This window comes from Columba livia, chromosome 10 (assembly GCF_036013475.1).
Source record: "Columba livia isolate bColLiv1 breed racing homer chromosome 10, bColLiv1.pat.W.v2, whole genome shotgun sequence".
NCBI classification, from domain to species: domain Eukaryota; kingdom Metazoa; phylum Chordata; class Aves; order Columbiformes; family Columbidae; genus Columba; species Columba livia.
Window position 1 is genome coordinate 16,453,019 of NC_088611.1, and position 22,842 is coordinate 16,475,860.

A 22,842-nucleotide genomic window follows, 5' to 3' on the forward strand; every position below is an offset into this window, starting at 1 on the left:
CTGTCGATCTCACTGCTGCCAGTTGCCAAGATATTTCACATAAATAGAAGCTTTCTGATTTATAATCAGCCTCTTCCTTCTGATTCATTATGTTAATGAATTGAGATATTACCAACATTGGATTATCGTATCACTGAATGAATTCAGCAAAAGAAAGCTGATTACAGACGAAAAAGCCAAGTGTACCCGGAAACTTAATAAAAAGAAACGACCGAGGAATAGTGTAAAGCGACTGCAGTTGTTTAAGCTCACTCTAAACACCGTTCCCAGTTAACGAGGGGATGCGACAGTTTCGTTCACACACACAAACCTTTCCCCCGTGGATTTACGGATACGTTTTCCACCGTTATCACGAACGTTTCCAAGGAATCAAACCCGCTGCCCTGGGCCTCCCTGTCAATCTCGGCGCCGTGAAGTGATGGAGGACACACACAACGCGCTGCTTCACTCCCTCACCGCTCCGTGACCGATCGCCGCCTGTCTGTCCTCCCACTCGGACCTTCCCCGCGTCCAGAACTATCCCATTTCACACTGGCAAGCGACACAGAAATGACCTTTATTATTTTTTCTCCCTTCCATCCAGCCGCTTGGCTTGGGCTTTCCCCAGCTGGGAGCGCCCCATCCCCCGGCAGACCCCGCAAAGCCCCGGAGCGCCTGCGAGCGCAGCTGCCGGGGGAGCGCGCAGGTTAGATCGCGCTTAACAAAGCTGCAGGCGCGTGGTTCACTTAAATTATTCTCCGGAAGCTTTTATTGAGCAACAGTTAGAGCACCGTGAATGAAGCTATTGGGAACACATACAGCCTAAATGGGGAAAGAAACGCATGTCTGGAAACCAAAATTACATTTCTCAACACCGCTGTGAGGCAGGTACTAATTTACTGCGGCTTCACGCTCTGTAATTAGTCAAGGAGACTGTAATTTACTTATAGAAAGGCAATTTTTTCCTTTTATTAATTTGCAATATATTTGTAAAATAATCTTACGGCAGCTGGCTCTGCTTGAATCTGTTTCAAAAGTGTGATGTAAATACCGTCTCACACTATTTTGTTGCTTATTAGGGCTTTCTGGTAGGTGATAGGACTGAGAGTACGGAGAACGAAAACCACACATTTATTTTTAAGATCATCATCACTAGTGATAAAACTTAGGGGAAGAAGTGAGCATACTTCCTATCTGTATGCGTTAAAAAGAAATGTATGCAAAGTAACTCGAATGAAAAAGATACAACTGTAAGACAACACTGACAACGGGTACAATTTAGGGCATTTTCAAGAGCTGTTCCAGCTCCGTTTAAAAGGAGTAGCAAACTCCCAAATTAAATCACTCTATTTACGGCAAAGACAAAGAGCTTCACGCAGCAGGAGGGTGCGCTAGAGAACATGGGGTTTTCTTCCACCCGTTTCCTTTGCAAGGGTATAAGTATCTCTATCCATATCTTGCCAGTAATCACGTATCTGAACTAATTTAGCACAGAGTTATTGTGAAACAATAGGAAGACTGCAAATATTCGATCTGGGTTTCATTACATTTGGATTTTTCAGCTGTGAACTTCCGAGATTCTTATCTTCATTCAGCAGATTAATATTTCAGATCAGTGTCAGAGGAAAATAAACATCGTAACTATCATTTATCACTGGCCTACTCAGTGTCCATACACTTGGCGCCAATTTACATCCATCTCATACATGCAATATAACACTGAAATCCAAAAGGCAGTGACTACAGGATCAAAGCTTTATTTCAACTGTAACACAGTATATCCATGGATTATAATCCTTGAGCAAACAGAATATTACAGTAATGAAGAACTTATCATTACAAATATGTGAAAACAGCTTGCATTTGGGGTGATATTTAAGGTCACGTTGTATCTGAACACAACTATTAAAATATTATGAAAATTATCATTATGGAGTAAATAATGTTTTCTTTCAGATGTAACCTCCCAAAGTACATTCCATTTCAAATTTGGTGTTTTATTTTTCAGTACCAACAAGCTCAAACTGAGCATCTACATCTCTGACTTGTTCTATGTGAATGAAGAAGACAGAAGTAAAGAACTACAAGCTCAGCCTAAAATCTAGCTCTCAACTTCTATGAAAACATGACCCTGAATAAATAGAATCAAGAGGGTACCATAGTACATGTCAAATGTCACGTGTCTAAACTATCTTATTGTTTCATATGTACTCTCAAATGAAATTAATAGGCTTGAAACAAGATTCTGCAGAGTAAGAAATTTCTTATCCTAGGGAAAACTAACACGCCTTCTGCTACTACCCCCACAGCCAGAACAACTGAGAAAGCAAAAAGCTCAGAATGTGATGGTAGAGGTGACAAGATGGGTGAACAGGCTGTGCTCCTGGGTTAGTACTGTGGTTACTCATCTGTGCGTAAACCTAAAAAAGGATGATTAATTATTTCTTCTTGTACGATATTCAACAATTAACTTAGAAACAGGCAAAACTTTTAGTTTTCCTTACTGCTCTTATCTCTATTGCCTTCCCTCACTTGCCAGAAAAGCACGAGAAGTAACAGGACCATTGCAGCTTACATATACATGTATTTTAACACAAAAAGGAAAGGAGCAAGTCAAGAATGCAGAGTAACAGGTTATCTTCTGAGGGAAAAGAAATATTTACCCAAGATGGGTAAGAAGTTACATAAGAGTTATATATAAAGTTATGAATATAATAGATATTATATCATTATATAAAAACTTGGGATAAGACGGGGTATAACTACATAGAACCAATATGTCTGAAGAAACAGCCACGACTTGGTGAAGAATATCCATTCGAGATCTCATTTAAAAGCCACTATTAACCATATCAGTATCCATACATTGGGGGGGAATTTTTCTTTTAAACACAAGTAAATTTGCTTTCTCAAATGTGTATCTATAGAGAGGCAAGTGGTGAGCCAGCTCAGCCATAGTAAATTAAGCTGTGCACTCAACAAATCAAAGTATAACTAACAGGAGGTATCATCTCATTGTGTTCCCTGCCCTGTGTGCCCAGGGTCTGTGCTACATCAGGCTCCTGTTCCCCAACACCCCCCCGCGCCTCCCTGCCCTGCACTCTGCCGGGTCACACTCATCTGCAACTGCATTTATTCACGTTAGACCAGAGGCCAACGGGAAGGTCTCTGTCTCTGAGAGCAGTCACCTATACACTTTCTTGCTTTAAATGTTTCTCTTCATTTTATTTTTTTCTGGACACGTCCGTATACAGTTTTCCAGGCACTAGCTGTCGTATTGCTCCTAAAGCTATACTACAGGAAAAAAAAATAAAAATCCTTCTTCGAAGACTATTTCATTTCAATCTTAATCTCTTTGCTCAATAACAACAAAGAAACACTGTCTGAGCAGTTAACTGCAGCACAGAAACTACGCTAACTCTGCTTGCCTTTCAGAGCACCTACAAAACCCTCGGCCATCCAGGTGCCATGTCCTCATAGTCCACACTCTTTGCTTTCCTTCCACGGGAAACCAAAAGGGGCAAGGAGATAGTGAGCATCCGCATTGTGTGCCAGGGTTTAGGCGGAGTCCAAAGAGATAAAGACCCAGATTATTCACACGTATAAAGTACTTAGGGGCCCAGATTCCAGTTTAAGTGATTTCCCTTTGGATGCAAAGACTGGGATGAATCTTCCTTTGTTAGCAACTAACTGCTCACACATCCCTTCATTTTTTGGCTTTTCCCTTCTTGTCTGCTCAACTAGTTCCAATTATTTGCTTTTTAAATTTGAGTTCTACAATTCTGAGAACCATACACACTCCCGCTACATCAGATTGAGAACCACATTGTGATTTTACAGAAGAAAATATTACCAAGTTGTCTTTGTGACAGAACACTGAGTAGGTATAAAATTGCAATGGTCTCTTTGCCAGGTTTTTTTTTTTTAGCTCTATGCTTGTAAGATGAAAACCTAATTTGATATTTTTGTAGTTATATAACAGTTCTAATATTTTGTGACATTTTGTATTGTGACACTATAGATGAAATTGTCATCGGACTGACACCCTTTACTGTTTATTCCTTAATTACAACTGTTAACAACACTGCAGAGAAGCGTGCTAATCTGCCATCACATATTATGAAAACAACGTTATTGTTACAAACACCAACACCCACTCAACAGGATATTTCTAAGATGGCAGTTTCTGTAAAAACTTATCAGTGTAATGGACACTTCAATAGAAAAAGTTTTAAATGAACTCTTAATATTCCCCTTGAAAACATACACATTTTTATATCGCAGCTGAAGTTTTGATTTTATTGTGTCAGTGATTCTTCAGCTAATTTAAATTCAGACAAAACTGAGTCTTATTTCACAGGACATCTGCAGATGTTGGTGCTACCCAGACATACTATAGTTTTCTGCTAGAATTTAGTTCTCTAGTTCTGACTGGACCACGAACCCCCCCACAAACAGCTAATACTAATTTAACAAGGTTTAGTTACCTAAATGAACACAAGCTTTTTAGTGCACGGATCCCAAGCAACCAGGACATTTATGAGAAATGTCGCTAAAAAGTAGCTCTGTTTCAATAAAAGTAATTAAAACATCCCTACTACTAAAAATATCTATTTCTATGCAGCATGAAGATGCACAGATCAGTTCGCTAGTAGCCTAGCAAAATTTGTAATCACCATATTTTCACATCCTCAGACACTAGCAGAGGTAATTTATTTTCCCTCCTCCTTTCAAATCAGGTGTGGAGGTATGTTGGTGCATGTGAGACCAAATTCTAACAATATGTTGACTCAAGTCAAGCTTCTTAATTTAAAAAAGAATATATATTTTTCTCCTAGGCTTCCCTGGCTTAAGAAGGATTAAATTTCTACAGGCCAAGTCACACACCTGGAAGGATCTTCTGCTGAACTGATACTTTAAAAAGCACTGCACTAGAGCAGTGAAATTTTTAGCCCACTGTACAATCAAAACTCACTGATACTGCACCTATGCAGGAGGAAGCTGAGGAGCTGTTCAATGGCTGAAAATGAAAATATTATCGCCTCAGCTTCTATATATGTTTGGTTCTTGGGACAGCCACTGCCAGCTACCTCTCACAGTTTGCTTCTTTCAAACTTTTCATGCCTAAGCAAAAGTTCTGACTTGCAGATCACGTCAAAAATAGCATTAAGATCAGCCTAGATGCAGCAAAAACCCCTACAGATTTATTTACTTTTTCTTGTCTTTACACAACCATCAGAAAGGAAATACAAAGTAGGCAGAAGGAGGCTGGGAAAAGCAGTGGTGGTTATTGGAGTCAGGTGTAGCAGCAACAAAAGTGGCAATGAGAAAAATCGGGGAAAAGCAAGACATGGAAAATTCAAGGTGTTCCTTCTATGGCTGCTCTCATGAAGGTTTTTACACAGATTCCTGGTGCCAAACCAAGGCTGCGCTGTCTGAAGCAAACTGCCTTTCCTGCTCAGGGTAAAATCCTCCTTTCTCCCTCACCCACAGAGACACATACAGCACAGATGACTGCAGTAAAGAAAGATAATGCATGAATCTGTTCTTTACTTATTGCACTTATATGTAGAAGCAGAGGATTAAAAATAACCTAAAACTCTTCTTATGCTGAAAAAGAAATTGCCTTGGTGGGTTTCTATACAACAGTGTTTCTCACTTTTGATCCTAAAAGCCCCATTGAGGATTATTTCTCTGCTACAGAATAAAAATAAAGAAATGTACACAAAGCGACAATGGAAGCAAATTACCCACTGTAGTTAATTTTAATTTAAATTATTTACATTACAATTTAATACCGTGATATTCTGTTGCCTGATCTGGATGATCTTGTCTGCTAAAGCCATAAATTACAAACCAAAATTAAGCTAGAGCATTTATTTTTGTGAATCTTCTTCTTGGTAGCTTATGTTCTGTTCTGCAGTTTTCATTTTCTTAAAACCAATAGGAACTTCTGCTCTTCCTAAAAGAAACTGTTCCCACTTGGGAAGAGATTCTTTTATTGATGCCCAATAGAGAGTCTGAGAAAGACATAAGAAAAAAACACTTAATTTCAAAATCTGTGTCAGCCTGTTTAAAAACAATATACATATGCAATGCATCATTAAACCTTGCCTTGTAAGTGAAGCAATTCAGAGAACAACAACGTGCTTACACAAGAAATTTCAAATCACTTGTATGATACAAAATAACCAGCCTGGAAAGATTTCATCCTGCAGCATGAACTGTGAAGTGACGGGATGTGCCCTCTTGTGGTAAGCAACAGATTTAGACCCTCACAGTATCTTTAATAAAATACCTTCCATGATAATAAATATAAAAGCTGCTTTTGGAAAAGTTTAAGTATGTTAGTGCAATTTGATTTTGAAGTGGAACAAAATTGTTTAATATTCTAGATGGAAAGTGCGAAGTAAATCGGTTATCTTAGAGAAATTTACCTGTATACTTATCCTGTGGTTTAAGAAAACCACTATGGACTATCTACCTCTTTCTCTGCATTACCCTGTACCATGTAAGTAATAAGTTTAACTTTTGTTTTATCTGTGGAACAGACATACCATCCACCATTTTTTGTGTTGGTATCGTAACGATAAAATTTTCTTCAAAATCCTACAGAGTTAAGTGCCACATACCTTGCTTTTTTTCCCACAAAATACTGTGATCAAAGAACTGTATTAAGCCAAGACTTTAATCCATCCACCAGTGTATTTTTAGATATTTATGTCCATTCAGAAAAAAGTAGTTTTGTAGTAGAAAACATTTATAGTACATATGTATTGAGCTTTTTTTCCCCCTTACTTGCCTAAGTGTATAATGTAGAAGCAGCATACCACAGAACTGAACATCTCCCTGCAGAGTATTAGATTCCTGGCTAATCTTTTCGATCCTCACATGTATCTCAGATATAACTACGGCTCTTGCAGATTTACAAAAATATTTTCTTCAACAGATTTACTCAAAGAATCTTTTTTGACAAGCATATGTGCTGTCACACAAAACTACTCCGACTTAGCAAGCTGGGGATCCATTATAGCCATAACTTTCAAAGTATATTAATACAGACACATATATGGCTGAGTGAAATATGCTCAGAAGGGTTTTGGAACAAAGCACACACAAGAATTCTGTACCACGAAAGAAAGTTTTCTTTTTCCCCTATTTATAGCACTCTTCTCTACAAGTATAAAAAAGGCTGAAAGAGGATTTTCTCCTTCAAATAGTAACTCTGTTCTCTCTAAAATTCAACCGCTGCTGCAGAGCGTAGACATCTCTGCAGTCATAAGCGACTTCTCTGCATTCTCCAGTTTATGCAGACTTTGGTCTACATGCCACCACCTAATACAGGGCAGAGGGAGAAGTCCAAAACTGATGCAAACAACTGTAGAGGTGCCTTGAAAAGAGTCTAAAACTACTTATGAACACACTCAAAATGGGTATAATATTAGTTGCTTGGCGTATTTCTTAGCATCATTCAAGATATGCAGGTATCTAGGAAAAAAAGGTACCCTTTGGTCTAAAAACTCTAAGAAAGAAAAAAAAAGATAAAAAAATCATGGAATGGACATACTCTGTGTGCCCATTATTTGTTGCAGTGATAGGAGCAGGCTATTTACAAACACAGTGACAGACAAAAACTTTTAACAGTAACCAGAACAAGAAGTGATGCCTTCTATTTCAGCAATAGCCTCAGCACTATAACACTTGCCCAGCAGGTGTGAAAATGATGTACAATCCACCTCTCTTTGCAGGCTGACAGTGCTCAAATCCACACCTTTCCCCTCTTCTGCCAGTGCCCTAGCACACAAATTAATGTGGGACTCTCCACACTACTAAGCCACCATAAACCAAAGAGCCCCCAAGAAACACAAGTGGGAATCTGACTTCTCAGTCTTGTTTAGTTTGCATCAGCAGAGCTGTGCTCTGGTTCCTGCTCCCAGGACTGTTTCTGTCCTCATCATTCATTCCTTCATCACTGCAGGATACTGGTAAAACAGTCTTGAGATCAGGGAACTGAACTTGTTACATTGTGTCAGGATATTTAGTTCCCAGAGTAACTTTCTGTTCAAAATTTTTATCCTTAAATCATGTTTTAGGACTATCGGTTGAGAAGTAACATTGGAGTGTTCTGTACTGTAGCAGTACTTTTCATAGGCTCCCATACAACCCATAATAACTCTGAGAAGTAATTTTTTTCTGCTCATACAGATAAACTGTTGACCCTGAAACATGAAGATGACAATCTGTGGCAAACTGAAAATGGGATGACCCATAAAACAAACTAAATAGCTCTGATGCTCACATAGTAATCTTCTGATATTCACAATATTTAGTTTTAAATTTGACTTAATTTTTAAAGAGCATTTTCTATAGATCTTAAAGCCACTAAATATTTCCACCAGAATGCTCCAGAATCTAGGGACCTTGCCCCAGAATTTAGGTTCAGCTTGCTACACAGTACACAGGCCTTTGGCTATACCAGTCACTGGATTTTAAAATCAATTATTTTCACTTTAAGAACACGCTTCGGGGGAAAAAAAGCAAAATAGTTGGTAAACAGCAAATAAAAAGACAGTTCCAGGACTTACTTCTAACTTAACAGTATCAGGATGTGGAAGTAAATACACTCTTTCTTGCAGCTTTTTTTCTGCTGCTTGTATATCCTAAAACACAGGCAAAGTAGGAACATTAAAAGTAAAATGCACACTCACATAAAGACATTTAAATAAATGAACTCATTACAGCTAAACAGCATTCAGATAACAACACTGAAGTTCAAATCTTTCAGTTCAGTCATTCTAAAATTCAGCTTGTACTAATTAGACTAACATCCCACAGTTTCTAAATATGTTTGCTGTACTTTCTTGATACAAGAATAAACTTCATGACCGCATAGGCCTGTTGCTGTAAAATACCATTATTGTTTCCAGACACAAGAATATATTACAGTTAAATTCTGTTCTCTAAAACTTGGAAAAATAAGGGCGAACAGAATCATTTTCTCTGTATTGCAGGAAGACTGAAGTATGTATTCTAGCTACTGTAACTGTAAAGTAACTAGGCAAATTATGTGCAAGATCTTTACTCCTCAAGACAAAGATGACTTGCTAATATGCATGCATAACATGTGCACAAAAATGTAGAGCTGCAGCAAGCTGTTCAGCAGACAAACTTGGATGACAATGCACCTCACATAGCTTTCTTACAAGAAAAAAATCAGCCCTTGGGTTTCTGCTTGTCCAGTGGATGTGTGCTGGATTCAAAAAGGCCTAAATAAATTTATTAAAAAAAAAAAAGAAAAAAAAGAAAAAAGAGAAACTACCCCAAAACAACAGCAATGAACAAATCAAAACATCCCCCCAAACTAACCGCCCTCCCCCTTTAAAGTCCTGACCCATTCTCGTGGGCTTAGTTCCATACCCAAACATTGAAGAGATTGAGTGGTGGGCAGATGAAGAGAGACAGAAAGGGACGTGGGAGTGGGGTGTGAAGGAGCCAAAGCTGAACAGAGTGGAGGGGGAAAGAAAGTATAGCAGATGGCAGAGTTGGGAGCAGAGAGCGGGTGTGAAGAGTACAACAGAAAAACTAAATGAGAGAGGAAATTCCCCAAGGGGACTTCCCAAATATTCACCACCACTGCCACTGAGAAGAGTGAGATTCTGGAGAAGCATATCCACAAGAGAGCCCAAACGTGATTACTCGGATTGAATAATAGCCAATCTGAATACACCAATAAGTAAGCAGCGCTCGACTCAAGTTTAGTTTGGAAAATATTACTCAAATTCAGTAGATTATGATTAATAAAAGCAAAAACCAGCCTTACTGTTAGCTGAAGTTCAACTTAGTGACACAGATACACTCAGTTGATTCAGTTTACAGTGTTCATCTTCTTTCATTAATTCCTTTTACAGCATGACTGTGTTCTCTTGTACATATTTACAAATCTAATCCAAGCAAAACTGTTCTCCCTTTTCTACAGCTAAGTGCATACGCTTGTAGGAAGCTCAAAAATGTCTGAGAAAGAGCAAACTAAGTCTCAGATTTATCCAAATCCTCAGAAGTAGCAAACGGCTGTCTCTTTTCAAGTGAGAAAAAAGCAAAAAGAGACAAACATAAAAGGAGAATATGAGCAAAGATGGAAGTAATTTGAAGTCACAATGTCAACCTAAGCAAGGAGCTTCTCTGAGGAGTCTCTCTTAGAACTGATAGACCCCAAATAGCACTAAACAAAGCTCCTATCAGTATGGCTCAGACCAAGTCTGGAGAAGTTATCACCAGAATGAAAAGAAGAATCAATCAGTCATGTTCACTTCATATTCTTCGATAGGATACTCCTCCCTTCTGACTCCTTTCTCCTAATTCCAGTAGGAATTTTCACAGGAAGGAAAAATATCAGCCAATATCATTATTTCTTTACGTACTCAGCTAAGTCATTGGAATGTTTATGATGATGGGAAATGAGTGTCTTTCAGGCAAGAAAGGAGACAGCAGTTGTGCCTATATGTTTAGTAGAGAAGGTCACTTTGGCATAGCCTAGATATTGGATGTGTCTTTTCGTTGCTCACTCTAGTTTGTATGTTGTGCAGTCTATTGTCATTCAGAATACTGATTTAATGACAGACAGTGAAAGAAATTTTTGCTGGAAGGTGTAGTGTGCTTTAGAAAATAACTGGAACTACTGCAATATTAGATGGCACTTCTTGTGTGTCTATACAACTAATAAGCTTTGTGTGAAAAAGAAATTCTCCTCATCAATATAAAAATGAATATATTATCAGTGTAAACTACTTTGGAAAAAACAGCAAATCTAATATGTCACAGTACTGAGAAAAAAGAGAGCATCTTACAACACTTCCCCTAAAACCACAAGGACTGGAACAAAAACAATTCAAGACCTTTCCCCAGAGGTGAAATGGAATGCATGACACATGCATCACTTTTAGGGGACCAAATTCAGCTGTCACTTATATTGATATCAGTCTGCCAGAATCCCACTTAAATAATCCTAGAATTACATGCCTGTGAAGGAAAGCAAATTTGGTCTAAATTACCTTCCCCAAACTAACTACTATATAGCATATTCTTTGTTTTCTATTTCATGTTATAAGCTGTTGCACAGTGACACATATTTCTAAACACAGGAAATATTACTGACAAACAAATGTCATAAATTCGATTATAAACACTAGTCTAATTTCTGCTTTTAGTATAGCAACATTATATAAGTACTGAATGATACAGATTTCCCTAATCTGCTGTCTCTCTCTAAAGACATCAAGGAAAATACTCTGATAATTATGTTAAAATGCTGAACAAGTGCTTGTAATGTTAACATTTAAGTTAAAAAAATGTTTTGTTCCTTGCTTCCTACTGATTAAAAAATAAATTAATTTTGAAATGCTTTCCTGTGCATAAATATCAACTACCACACAGAAAGAAAAATATCTTTTGCTATGATCACATACTGAAAACAACTGATTTTGCTTACACGCAAAAAACCCGAAATGCAAATAAAAAAATAACACTTCGTCATGTCCATGTATTTTTGAATAGGCCAAATCAACAACTCTCCACATGGTAACTGTGAAATGTACAGTGCCTGGTATCAGGAACAATATTCTGAAGCTGGCACATTAATCAGTCTTGTTGTCAAGCTTCTCATATATTATTCTGCATAGGTTTTTTTCTTTCCTGTTTTCTTCTCTTATCAGAAAGCATCTGCAGGAGTGCATGCCTGCTAAAACCAGTATAAAATTAATAGATTTTAAATGATTTATGCTGCTTTATCCTGCAACAGAATTTGTTTTGATACATGTGTGTTTGCTTTTTTTCCATACAAACACCAACATTTTTGACACTTGAAAGGAACAATTTTGAGGATGTGACAGAAGATGGCAAATATCTGTTTAACTGCAAAAATATTTACACTCTGTATATGTCTGAGCTATTGTTAACATTTCCAATACAACAAGCTTTCAGTATGCAGAAATATACCCTGCATTTATTGTGTTGGCCTGTATATGTTAACTGAGTATCCATTCATAAAATACAGATAATTTATAAAAAAACTGTATTTATGAAATAAAAACCTATTATAAAATGCATATGGAAAATGGGAATCATAATGGTTGAAACTCCTAAATCAATGGAGCATGAACTATGGAAAAAATAAACAAACCATCCACTTCTCCCCAGCCTCCCACTGAAGCACCTACACTTTATTAATATCTATACCCACAACTGAGGGGTTTGGTTGCTCCAGCCCAGAATGCACCAGTTTATCAGAGTCCAAGTTGGAAAATCTTCCTTGTTACAGAAAAGCTGAGAAGACATCCCTGATTAACTGTTCTGCCTTGTCTGCCACTCCCTAAATGTAACTTCCATTTAAATACAAAGAGGACCTGCAACAGAATTGTACCCACCCAAAATCTGAACATTTGAAAGCTTAACCAGGCTCTGCATGCAGAAACAAAAAAAATTTGGCAACACAAATTAATCTTTTGATTTTCTAGAGTAAAATTTACTGTTTCAATGAACACAACACATGCAATAGGGACCCCTAATAAGTAAGAGTTTAAGGAAAATGCACAAGAGGTACAGTTTTCTGCTGTCTCCTGAACAACATGCAAACATTTTCAAATGCATTCTCATATCAGTGGTCAAATGCAATCTCTTCAAACTCAGATGCCTAAGCTAGGGGTTCCAGAAGAGCTTTTAACATTCCAGTTCCTGACATCAAACCTAGATATTTTTAACTGCCCATTCTCAAACTTCTGCTGAATTCACCTATGAAACACAAATCTTACCTAAATATGAAAACAGATCTGTAGAACAGCTATGAACATTAGGAAGAGCCAGAAACACCAAACACTGCTTTTACAGACTTGCAAGTAAGATTCTTGAAGTAATTCTACACCTCCTTAAAGAAAAGCATTAAACTGAGAACTTCTTTCACAACTTCACAAAACCATAGTGGGAGAATAGGTCTTACCCTGGACTAAAAGCCATATATGTTAGCCCCTGTTTCCAAATATATCCCTATAACTTGATTCAGAGTGTAGAGGTGCTGAGTCTTGTCAGACTCTTAAGTTCTCTTAGGCAGACATGTAATAGCATGTGTTGCATCTCTACATGTACTCAAAAAAAAAAAAGAGAGAGTAGCAGCTGCTACCACAAGGCTCATATAAGAAGGGCATGGGAAATAGGTAGTGATGCCATCAGATAATAAAGACTTGTAATTTAATACTTTTGGTCAAGTTCCAGAAGAGGGAAGTGTATATAGGAGAATTCAAATGATAAGTAGAGCAAACACCCCCCTTTATTTTTTTTAAGTTCTGCAGCCTATATAACCATGACATTTCAATGCGGTTCCTGGTAGTGGTAGAAACTTACATTTAAAAGTGCTGCATTCCTTTTACAAGCTGCATCAGCTGCTTGAGTTTGCCATGTCTTTTTAGTCTTTTTGTCTCCTAGATAAGTCTCCATCTGCTGTAGCAGCTCTGATCTCTGAGACAGTCTACAAAGGAAAACATTTTGCTAAGTGGGTAGAACATTTTGCTCAGGAGCTAGAAAATAACCTTTTTACCTTACCCGGTTTTCTCAAAACTATGGGGCTAATTAAGCCGGCTGTAGGGTGGGTGTGCTGGGGGAGGGAAAAGGTACAGGCAGACACCACCTGCTGTGCTTGTACGAAGCTATAACGTTAAAACCAGCAGCCCTCATATGCTAAGGTGCTTAGAAGCACTGAATCTCCCAGAACAGGAACGACAGGGTGGGTTGGGGTGACTTGATCAGTACTACTCTTGCTCATTGGCAAGCACTAGTTGTTAAAAGAAAACCAGATTTTTTCAGAATCATTACTGTATTTGCTTCACAATCCCAGTTTACAGAGGATCAAAGAAGCAATTCTGTAATTGAGGCGTAGAGAGAGAGAATCCAATTACCTTCCCCAAATAGGAATTTAATGGGGACAGGAGGTTAACAATGGAAATCTTAAACCAGCACCACACTGGAAGTCAAAAAAACCTCATCAACCTGAATACCTTTAACAGCAATCAAGGATGCTAATTCCAGTAGTTCATGAAGGAAGAGTGCCACCTCCTGGAACACCAACCCCTTGTTGAAACACCACTGTGCTCTGACAGAGCTCAGGTTCACTGTTCACAGGATGGGCATGTGCAGCACGGGAGGTCTCGCAAGACCACAACACGAAGTGCTGGGAAACAGGGCACAGCGCCGGAACCATTACTTACATCTCTTCGTGTCTTCTAGCAAGGTGAACCTCCTGAGCCAAATAGGATGACATTTTCAGTTGTTTGCCCCAGTTTTGTCACTCTATTAAAGGAAAGCCAAGCAGAATTAAAATCTTCCGAAGACATACATGAACATACACTTGTCAGCATTAAATAATTCCACGTTAAAAAGTTGCGCACATATTTATATATCAGCTACCTACGCAAAACCTGCTTATAAATTTTAATATTCACCACAAGGCATTGTTAAATTACGCTTTGAATACATGCACACTACTAAGGTTCACAATATGTTTTAGGAAAATCTTACTGTATTCTAATAATTTATGAGAGAACTAAAATTTGACTTTCAAGTTTCAGATTTTGCAGTAAGTTTTCTCAAGTTTCAGATGCTTACAACAGCACATGCAAATGTGCTTGCATAATCTGTGTATTACTGTTTACATGAGTGATTTCTGGCTTTTGTCACCTTACTCTGAGCACAAAGCTGTTACAGTTGTACATACAATTTATAACTGCCTCTCACAGATACAGTGCCCTGTTCATAGGAATCTCTGTTTAAGCACAGACGTGATGAAACTAAGGAACTTCAGCCACTAAGCCAGTTTAATTTTTAAGTGCTTGAAAAACTAAGTGAAAACTTCTTGAGCTCAACTTTTCAGTACTGTAACGCAGTACGTGATGGAAAATACCACTTGTTTACATCTTACTGATTTTTTTGAGATATGAAGGAAATCAACTGCCCACTGCATACAAATCAAGATTCTACAGCACTTTTCAGAAGGCCGAGTGTTTTATAGTCCAATAGTGTTTTGTAGTCTAATATTCTTTCACCTCAGAGGTGACAGCATTGTCATCACACTAAGTAAAATTAAAGACCCTGTCACGCATTCACAATGTTGAAGGGTGGTAGAATTAAAAGATCTCATTCAAGATGTAAGAACATGTTGAAAGGCCTGTCAGGAGATTCCCATGGAACTTTGCACACTTGCAACTTCAGCAGAGCCCATATCCAAGGGATGTGTGTTCCACCATGCTCTGAAAAATATTTCTATGCAACTGGCCTGTTGCTGACGCTTCCCCTTCGTTTAATAAGGGGCACGTCCCCTCTGTGGGGGCCTCCACCCTGTTTGTGAGACCAGGCAAGGCCTCTGCTCACCAGGCAAGGCCTTTCCTGGCAACGGGAGAAACTAAAACACGGGGAGCACAACCGCACGCACCTCTTTCCTTCAGGGGAGCCTAGCTTACAAAAGGGAGCGAGAAACAAGCACCAGGCGTGAGCATCCTCCCCCAGCACCGCCGGGCGGCCGCTTCACACGCAGCTTCCCCGGGCGGCTGCCAAGGTGTGAAGCGGGCCGGGCCGCTGCGGGCAGGGTCCCGCCGGCAGCCTCACGCTCGCCCCCTGTCTCGTCAGAAGCCCTTGGGAAGCAGCGAAGGGCGGCCGGAGGCAGCGAGGCGACCGCTCCCCCCTCAGGCCGGTCGTTTCCCCCTCAGGGCGGCGCCCCTTGAGAAGGCAGGAGCCGAGCGGCCACAGGGGGACCCGCCCTTAGCCCTACCATTGGGAAAGGGGGATCTACGAGCTCGTCGGAATGTACCATTCTGTAGAATTAAGGGAGAAGAAAGCCAGAAAGCGAAATAAATAAATACGGACACCCAGTTTACCTGCAGCCTCGCCGGCTTCCTAAAGTGAAGCAACCAACCACCGTGGTATCCATGACGCTTTAACCTCCGCCCCCCCCGCCAACCCCGCTGCCATGGAGACGGCCGGAGAGGCGGAGCATAGTCGTAGGCACTGATTGGCCTCCTCGCGCCCCGGTGGGCGGAATCAGGAGAGGTCGGGATCGGCCTCCTTCACTGGGATTGGAGGAGAGAGAGGACGCAGGGCCCAATCGTTGCTGGGGGGCGGGCCGCTGCTTCAGGGTGGTCTCGCGCAGCTGCCGTTACCTGTGAGGGGCCGCCCGGGCGGAAGGCGCTGAGGGGCGGCGGCGTTTCAGGCGCTGTCCGCGGGGAAACCCATCGGTTCAACCACCTCCCCCCTTCCCTACGCGCACACACACACGAGATTGGGCAATAGTTTGGCTAAACTTTGTGGGCTCTGAAGGCCAAATACGCCCAGGAAGAGTGAACGTGCTGCGGTTGAGGTGTGGAGTTACTGAGGCTGACTGGAGTCCTTTGAATTAACATTTTGGTCCAAATGTCCTTTTAAAAAAGCCACAATTAAGCCACTTTTTGTGAGTGTTCTGTCTTTTCATTTTTCTCATTTCCTTCGTTGTTGCCTGGTAGATTTACACACATCTGCAGCTGCAGGTCGTTTCTAAAAGCTGCTCTGAAAGAGCTTGACTTTCCTATTTTTCTAAACATTTTCTGGTCCCAGCTTTTAAGATGCCTCATTACGAGCCTTTATTACTGCTGATCAGAAGTTTTTTCTTGTGATTCCTCAGCTCTTCATCTTTTCCACTTATTTCCATTCTCCGATTTTACATTTCTGCAACAAACGCTCATTAATTCACTTAATGACATATAATTAAGTAGAAGCTCTTTAATGTACTTGCCAGTTTACACCTGCTTATTGCAGCAGCCAGGATAAATAGTACTTAAAATATTGGTGGTTTTTTACCATTGTGATTTAAAGACAAGACTTTCCAATAAATGATATGAAGAAATAGGAGTCTCTGGTTATTTCTAGTGGTGTGAAAAGCTAACGGTTACGGTCTCACTAAATTTAACAAAAACCCTAAATATTTTGTATATTCTACTTTGAGCTACACCAGTTCTCTTTAATGGCTGTGATCTTTCTTGTAGCATTTAATGAATTTCAGAAAGAATAGAGACAAATTGGAGTTTGGTTTACATAAACCATTATATATTATATTTGTGGAGAGAATACAAAGAGCATTTTAGTTAAGCTACAGATACTATCAATTGTTCAGCATTGCAGAAACAGAGACATGATGGAAACCATAATTTCTTAATGGCTGTTTTATGTGACAGTGGATGAAACACACTGTAAGTTCGTAGCTAATGAGCTATAAACTCTGCGTTTAGTTTTTCAGTATTAATGTTCTTTCTTCATTAGAAGAGCAACCTAACCTAGATCAGCTCCTAACTTGTCAAGAATGTGAGCTTTAAACTTATTTTAAAAAAATAAAGGGAAAAAATGAAATAAAATAATAAAGAGTGCTAGTAACAGCCACAAGTCCCCAGTATGGGGCTGTTTTGAATAGGTGGTTCCTTATATCTGCAATGCACCTGCAGTGCAGTCAGCAAGGGTCATTGTAGGAGCGGGGCTTTAACGAGAGGAGTCACTTAGATGGGGAAAGGCGTTCTCTTGCCTATTTTAATGTGCTGGCACCTCATTGTAGCTTGCGTGTCAGCATCCTCCACCAGTTTCTAGTTATACTGTGTGCCTTGCAGAATAAAAATATTCAATAGTTTGCATAAAAAGCTCTCCCCCCCAGATACTGTGTCTTTATTAGATACCCATATCTTTATGTGAATTCACCATCGGGTCACTGGTATAAAAATTTGAAAATCTGCAAGACTGTGAGACCGTGGAATCTGTATTTACTCCCCGAGTTCACACTGTAACACCAGAGTAGTCTCTCTGTTGCTTGGTCGTAGTCTGCAGTAGAAGTGACACACGTGTAATCCGCCTAAATACGGATTAAGGATTTACTGTTGGCAGTGAAATGCGGGAGTTGTGACCCCAGGTTTTTCTTAACATTGTAGTTTGGTTTTACTCTGACCGTTCACGAGAAAAGGGTTTTCTGAGTGAAACTGATGAGTTATAACACTAGGTGGCACTTGAACACAGCTAACAAAGACTTAATCTTGCAACACACAACAGTCAAACACATTCTGTTCTAACATGCAGTTAATTATACCCTCAAAATGATGTCTTGGATTGATATTACTAAACAAACATGTATAAAATGTAATTACAGACAAGTGAAATAAATACTGTAGGCCTATAATTGCAAGATATGTTTTTTGCTTGTAATATGCTACACACCTGTGGGTAGTTTATATAGCTAGTATTTTATGTTGTCATTTTTAGTAACATTTAGAATGGTGCGATTTAGCTTTATGTGCTTTTATTTACTGGTACCAATTTTTGCCATATGTCAGTTTTTAAATGCTGTTGTCTATTGTGATTTTAAAACTGGAGTATGTCAAAGGGAAAACAATAAGAAAGGAGGTTATTTTTAAAATAAGAAACCACTTCAAAACTTTTTTTTTTTTTCCTAATGCATATATTTTAGGGTTTTCTTGATCGCTTTGTTTTCCTCTCCTCTCTTTATTCTCCTTTGGATGTACACCTCTAATGCTGTAGTAGCTTAATAGCCACTCGGAAGTCCAAAGGCTATCTGTTCATAAATGTTTCTTACATTATACCACTGTTAAAATATACCAGGCCTACAGGACAGTCTAAGAGCCATGAAATGCCACCAGAGCAGCTTGTGGCCATCACCTTGGCTTCTGGCAGTTTCTCCTATTGGCTGCAGAAGCAGCCAGCAGCATTTCAATCAACTGCACAAAACCTGTGCGAAACTTCTTTAAGTTACAACAAGCTAAAAAGGCAAAGGCGTGCAAGGAAATGTCCTCCCGGTACAGCAACAAGCTAAGTGTCAAATGTAAAAAGTGCAAAAATTGACTTCTGGTTTCTCTAATTCTGGTATTCCAATATTCAGGGAGTTGCTTTCAACCTCCCTGTTGGTAAGTCCCAGATTATTCTCTGCTCAGGGTTGCAAACAGTTTGCTTCTCTGAAGTAAGATTAGAGCTGAGATGAAGCTCATAAATGGTAGGACAAGCCAACAACCTGTTCCTGCGTTTGTATTTTGTTATTTGACACTTGATTATGGGTGCTTGGTGTGGGAAAGACTGGTACCTGGGTGGAAGTCACACTTTGTTGAAAGAAAATTAGCAACGCATTACTGTGTGCTCGGCCAAACTAATGGGAACAATCTGTGCATGCTTGTTGCAGTTGTGTCCAGACGTTGGGAGACCTGCTCAGGTGAACCTGAACCCAAACAACAGACCTGGATGGGCTGAGCACCTGTCAACTGATGCAAAAATCATTGTCCAAGCCAGAGATGGTCGAGTCAAGTTCAGAACAAGAGTTGGAAGACCCATGGGAAGTGGAATAACTTAGAGCTGTGACCGTGAGGGCACAGAGGTGGTAGAATTCAAACTAGTCCATGTGCCTGTGAGGGTGTGGTAGAAAACTGTGGATCTGGCCAGGCCGAACTGTCCAACATCAAAGAAAAACGTAGTGGTTATAGTAGAAGGTTATAAGGAAGAGAATATTTTCTTTATGCTTCAAGGAGAGATAAAAAGGCAATAAATAGGACAAAAATAAGAAAATCAGTATTCAGCTGTGATTTTTTTCTTTTTTTTTTTTTTTTGAGAAAGGTTCTTTTAGATTCTGGAACAGTCTTTCTAGGTATTAGATATAGCTGTGAAATATAAACTAGCCTAGACAATTCTTGAGACAGATTAGTGATACGCCCACTCGGTATTGTCAAGGGGAAACATGCCCAAACAGGTGCTTTCCATCAGTAGTTCCTATGGTATAGCTACTTCTTTTTGAAAATTTCAGTAAAATAGTTTGGCCCTTGAGTAATAACATTAAGCCTTCTCTTTAAAAAAAAGTTGACTGACTTTAACAGATGTACAGGTAGTAGAATGTTTTACAAGTAATTATAACAACTATTTACAGTAATTAGCTTGAATCTAATTGCTTCTCAGCACGTAAGGATAGTAAATTAGAGGTTTATTTCAAACAACTCCTGTTGTCTGTTTTCTCTAAACTGAACAGAGGAAGCCCAATAAAAACAAACACTTGGAGAACCACCATCCACAGTTCCTGTTTGAAGTGTGTGGAGCAGGGATGCTTTGTTTTGATCTTACAAGCAGCACTTCACTTACCCACCTAGGCTGCATCTTCCCTCCCTTGCACACCAAGACATGCTCCTCCTGAAAGCAACAAGGGGATGCATGTGAACAGGAGGGACAGAAACACACCTTTTGGCTATGAAGTGCGAGAGGCACGTCAGGTGATTTATCCATGAGAAGAATGATTTTCCTGGGCTCCCCCACTGATCAGCACAGAGAGAAGTTCTCCTTGAGTGTGAGGCTGGACATGAGGCCAAGCATTTAGAGCTGCTCTGAAGGACCAGAAGGGTATTTCTCTGTGGGCTATATAGGAAGCTTTGAGAAACCAGCTTCCTCAGATTAGTACCTAGAATTATGTATCTGATCAGTGTCTGATCATCTGTCACATGCAGGCACTGCCAGTTATTGAAAGTCTTCCAGCTGTTTTCGCACACCACTTTGAACAAACTGGACTGGTTAACTTTGTGTCCACTCTGGCTCTGGGATGATGATACACACCATCTTCAGTTTTAGTCTGTTTTCACTGAGAGAGTCCAGCGCAGCCACGAAGATGCTGAAGGGAGTGGAGCATCTCCCATATGAGGAAAGGCTGAGGGAGCTGGGGCTCTTTAGCTTGGAGAAGAGGAGACTGAGGGGTGACCTCATTAATGTTTACAGATATCTAAAGGGTGAGTGTCATGAGGATGGAGCCAGGCTCTTGTCAGTGACAACCAGTTATAAGACAAGGGGCGATGGGTACAAACTGGAACACAGGAGGTTCCACTTAAATATGAGAAGAAACTTCTTCACAGTGAGGATGACAGAGCCTGGCCCAGGCTGCCCAGGGAGGTTGTGGAGTCTCCTTCTCTGCAGACATTCCAACCCGCCTGGACACCTTCCTGTGTAACCTCATCTGGGTGTTCCTGCTCCAGCAGGGAGATTGGACTGGATGAGCTTTCGAGGTCCCTTCCAACCCCTCACATTCTGTGATATACAAGTCAGCTTAGAACTTTTACCCAGTGTACATACTGCTATTGCCATCTGATCTTCCATTAAAATAGTCTTATGACACAATTACAGAAGCAAAAAGTTCTTTGAATTTTAATATATGCATTTATGTGACTGTGAAGATGCCTGATTTTAATAGCTTGACTTTTACTGTGAGCAGAAGTGGAAGAAATAACACCACCTTCACAGTTCTGGCAGCTTCCTTATGAGCTGAATTCTCAGCCCATAGTTTGTGTCTCTGTTTTTTTGCCATACAAACCTGAACAGGAGTGCTCAATTTTTTCTTTCAGTTTAGATTTTGAATGCTTTTACTATGAGCTTCCTCAATTCATAAGAGAAATTAGAGAGGCAACAATGCTTCTCTTACTGCTTAACACCAACATTTATCTACGATAAAAATAACTGAATTTACACAAGAAGTTTCTAATAAAACCTTTTACTAGGTTGTTGTTATGAAGGCTGAGCTTGGTATTATTTTTTTTTACAAAAACTCTACTCTGTTTAGAGAAAGGTCAATCTTTTTAGAAAGATTTAATAAATGACTTTTTCCCCTTACCCAATTTAGTCTTTTGTTGAATTGTTTCAATTCCTGTTAAACCTTCACAAAAATGTACCTTCTATTATATTTCTTCTAATAGGTTTTTCAGCCTTATAACTATAATAAATTTGTCAGTCTAGCTTCACTGAACACTGGACTTGAAAATCCTAACACAACAGATTATAAATATAACCATTTCGAAACCCTTTCAATAAGTTCTACCCTTTCTTTCAACACATTTTATGTACTCAGCAATTCAGTGAAAATAACCTTTCAGAGTCATTCTTTAAACTCTCTTTCTTCGTGATAGCACAGTCGAGTCATTTGATCAGTCAGTCAGAAAACCCGAGTTCTGTTCCCGTCTCTGCCAGGGTAGATTCATAGTCTGAACCAACTCGCTTAAAGCCAGTGTTTTCCTAAGTGTTCATCCAGAGGAAATGACCAACTTGACCCATATGTGGTCTGATTTTCAGAGCAGCTGAGTGCTCAGAACTGCAATTTAAATAATTTTGAGCAGTGCACTTAGCACTGCTAAAAAAATGTCTAATGGCATCTTGTTAGGTAACCAGAAATGAAGACCCTTAGAAGTGGCTTTTATAGCAAATTTTAGAAGATATGCAAGTATATTTTTTTGCCTAATCTCTTTCCTCTATTTTGCTTCTATGAAATTTAGTTATTGGGTTTTGGTTTTTGTTGTTGTGGTTTTTGTTTTATTTTTTTTAGGAGAGACATCACATTTTTTTGGAAACATAAAACACTGGTTTGATAAACAATTCTCTTCAGGACATGTATTAAATAAATGAATATCAACAGAATGTACCAAAAGCTTTAGAACATTAATAACCATACTAAAAACAAAGAAGCAAGCAGCGTGACCACGTATATCTAAGAAAAGCAAACAGAATCTAAATATCTCAAACCCTGTATCATAGAATGAATCAACTTTGTTTTATAACACTGTGTAAAGAATAAATAGTAATGCATAGTATTTGCTTTGTATGGATGAATGGGAAGCAGAAAGAGGCAAAGGTTATCTATGTAATATAAAAGTATAATTAATGAGTACTTCCAAGGGACACAAATAATCCACACTAATCCCAAATTACAGCACATGCTCTGTCCTTCAGTTTAACCCCTTTCTCAGCATGATCAGCAAAAGGAGGAAAAAACCAGACTACCTCACCCTTCTTTTC

General features: G+C 39.3%; 1 protein-coding gene across 2 annotated transcripts; it reads right to left on the minus strand.

Moving 5' to 3' along the window:
- Positions 1–1,720: 1,720 nt before the first annotated feature.
- Positions 1,721–16,016, minus strand: CEP15 (centrosomal protein 15). 2 transcript variants are annotated; one of them, XM_065075567.1, is made up of 5 exons: positions 15,891–16,016; positions 14,229–14,310; positions 13,369–13,492; positions 8,565–8,639; positions 1,721–5,999 (listed from the first exon to the last, which is right to left on the minus strand). In XM_065075567.1, exons 2-5 carry the CDS (start codon positions 14,279–14,281, stop codon positions 5,856–5,858), a joined length of 396 nt encoding a protein of 131 aa, XP_064931639.1. In that variant the 5' UTR covers positions 14,282–14,310; positions 15,891–16,016; the 3' UTR covers positions 1,721–5,855. The 2 variants fall into 2 exon arrangements, with proteins under 2 accessions (XP_064931639.1, XP_005509629.2); XM_005509572.4 differs by lacking the exon at positions 15,891–16,016 and adding an exon at positions 15,449–15,776.
- Positions 16,017–22,842: the final 6,826 nt, after the last annotated feature.

Excerpts from the sequence above, each read along its gene's own strand:
- CEP15 (XM_065075567.1), bottom strand. The coding sequence starts at position 14,281 with ATGTCATCCTATTTGGCTCAGGAGGTTCACCTTGCTAGAAGACACGAA. Across the intron at positions 8,640-13,368 it reads GGAATGCAGCACTTTTAAAT|GATATACAAGCAGCAGAAAA; the intron begins GTAAGTTTCTAC and ends CCTGTGTTTTAG. Across the intron at positions 6,000-8,564 it reads CTGATACTGTTAAGTTAGAA|ACTCTCTATTGGGCATCAAT; the intron begins GTAAGTCCTGGA and ends TGTCTTTCTCAG.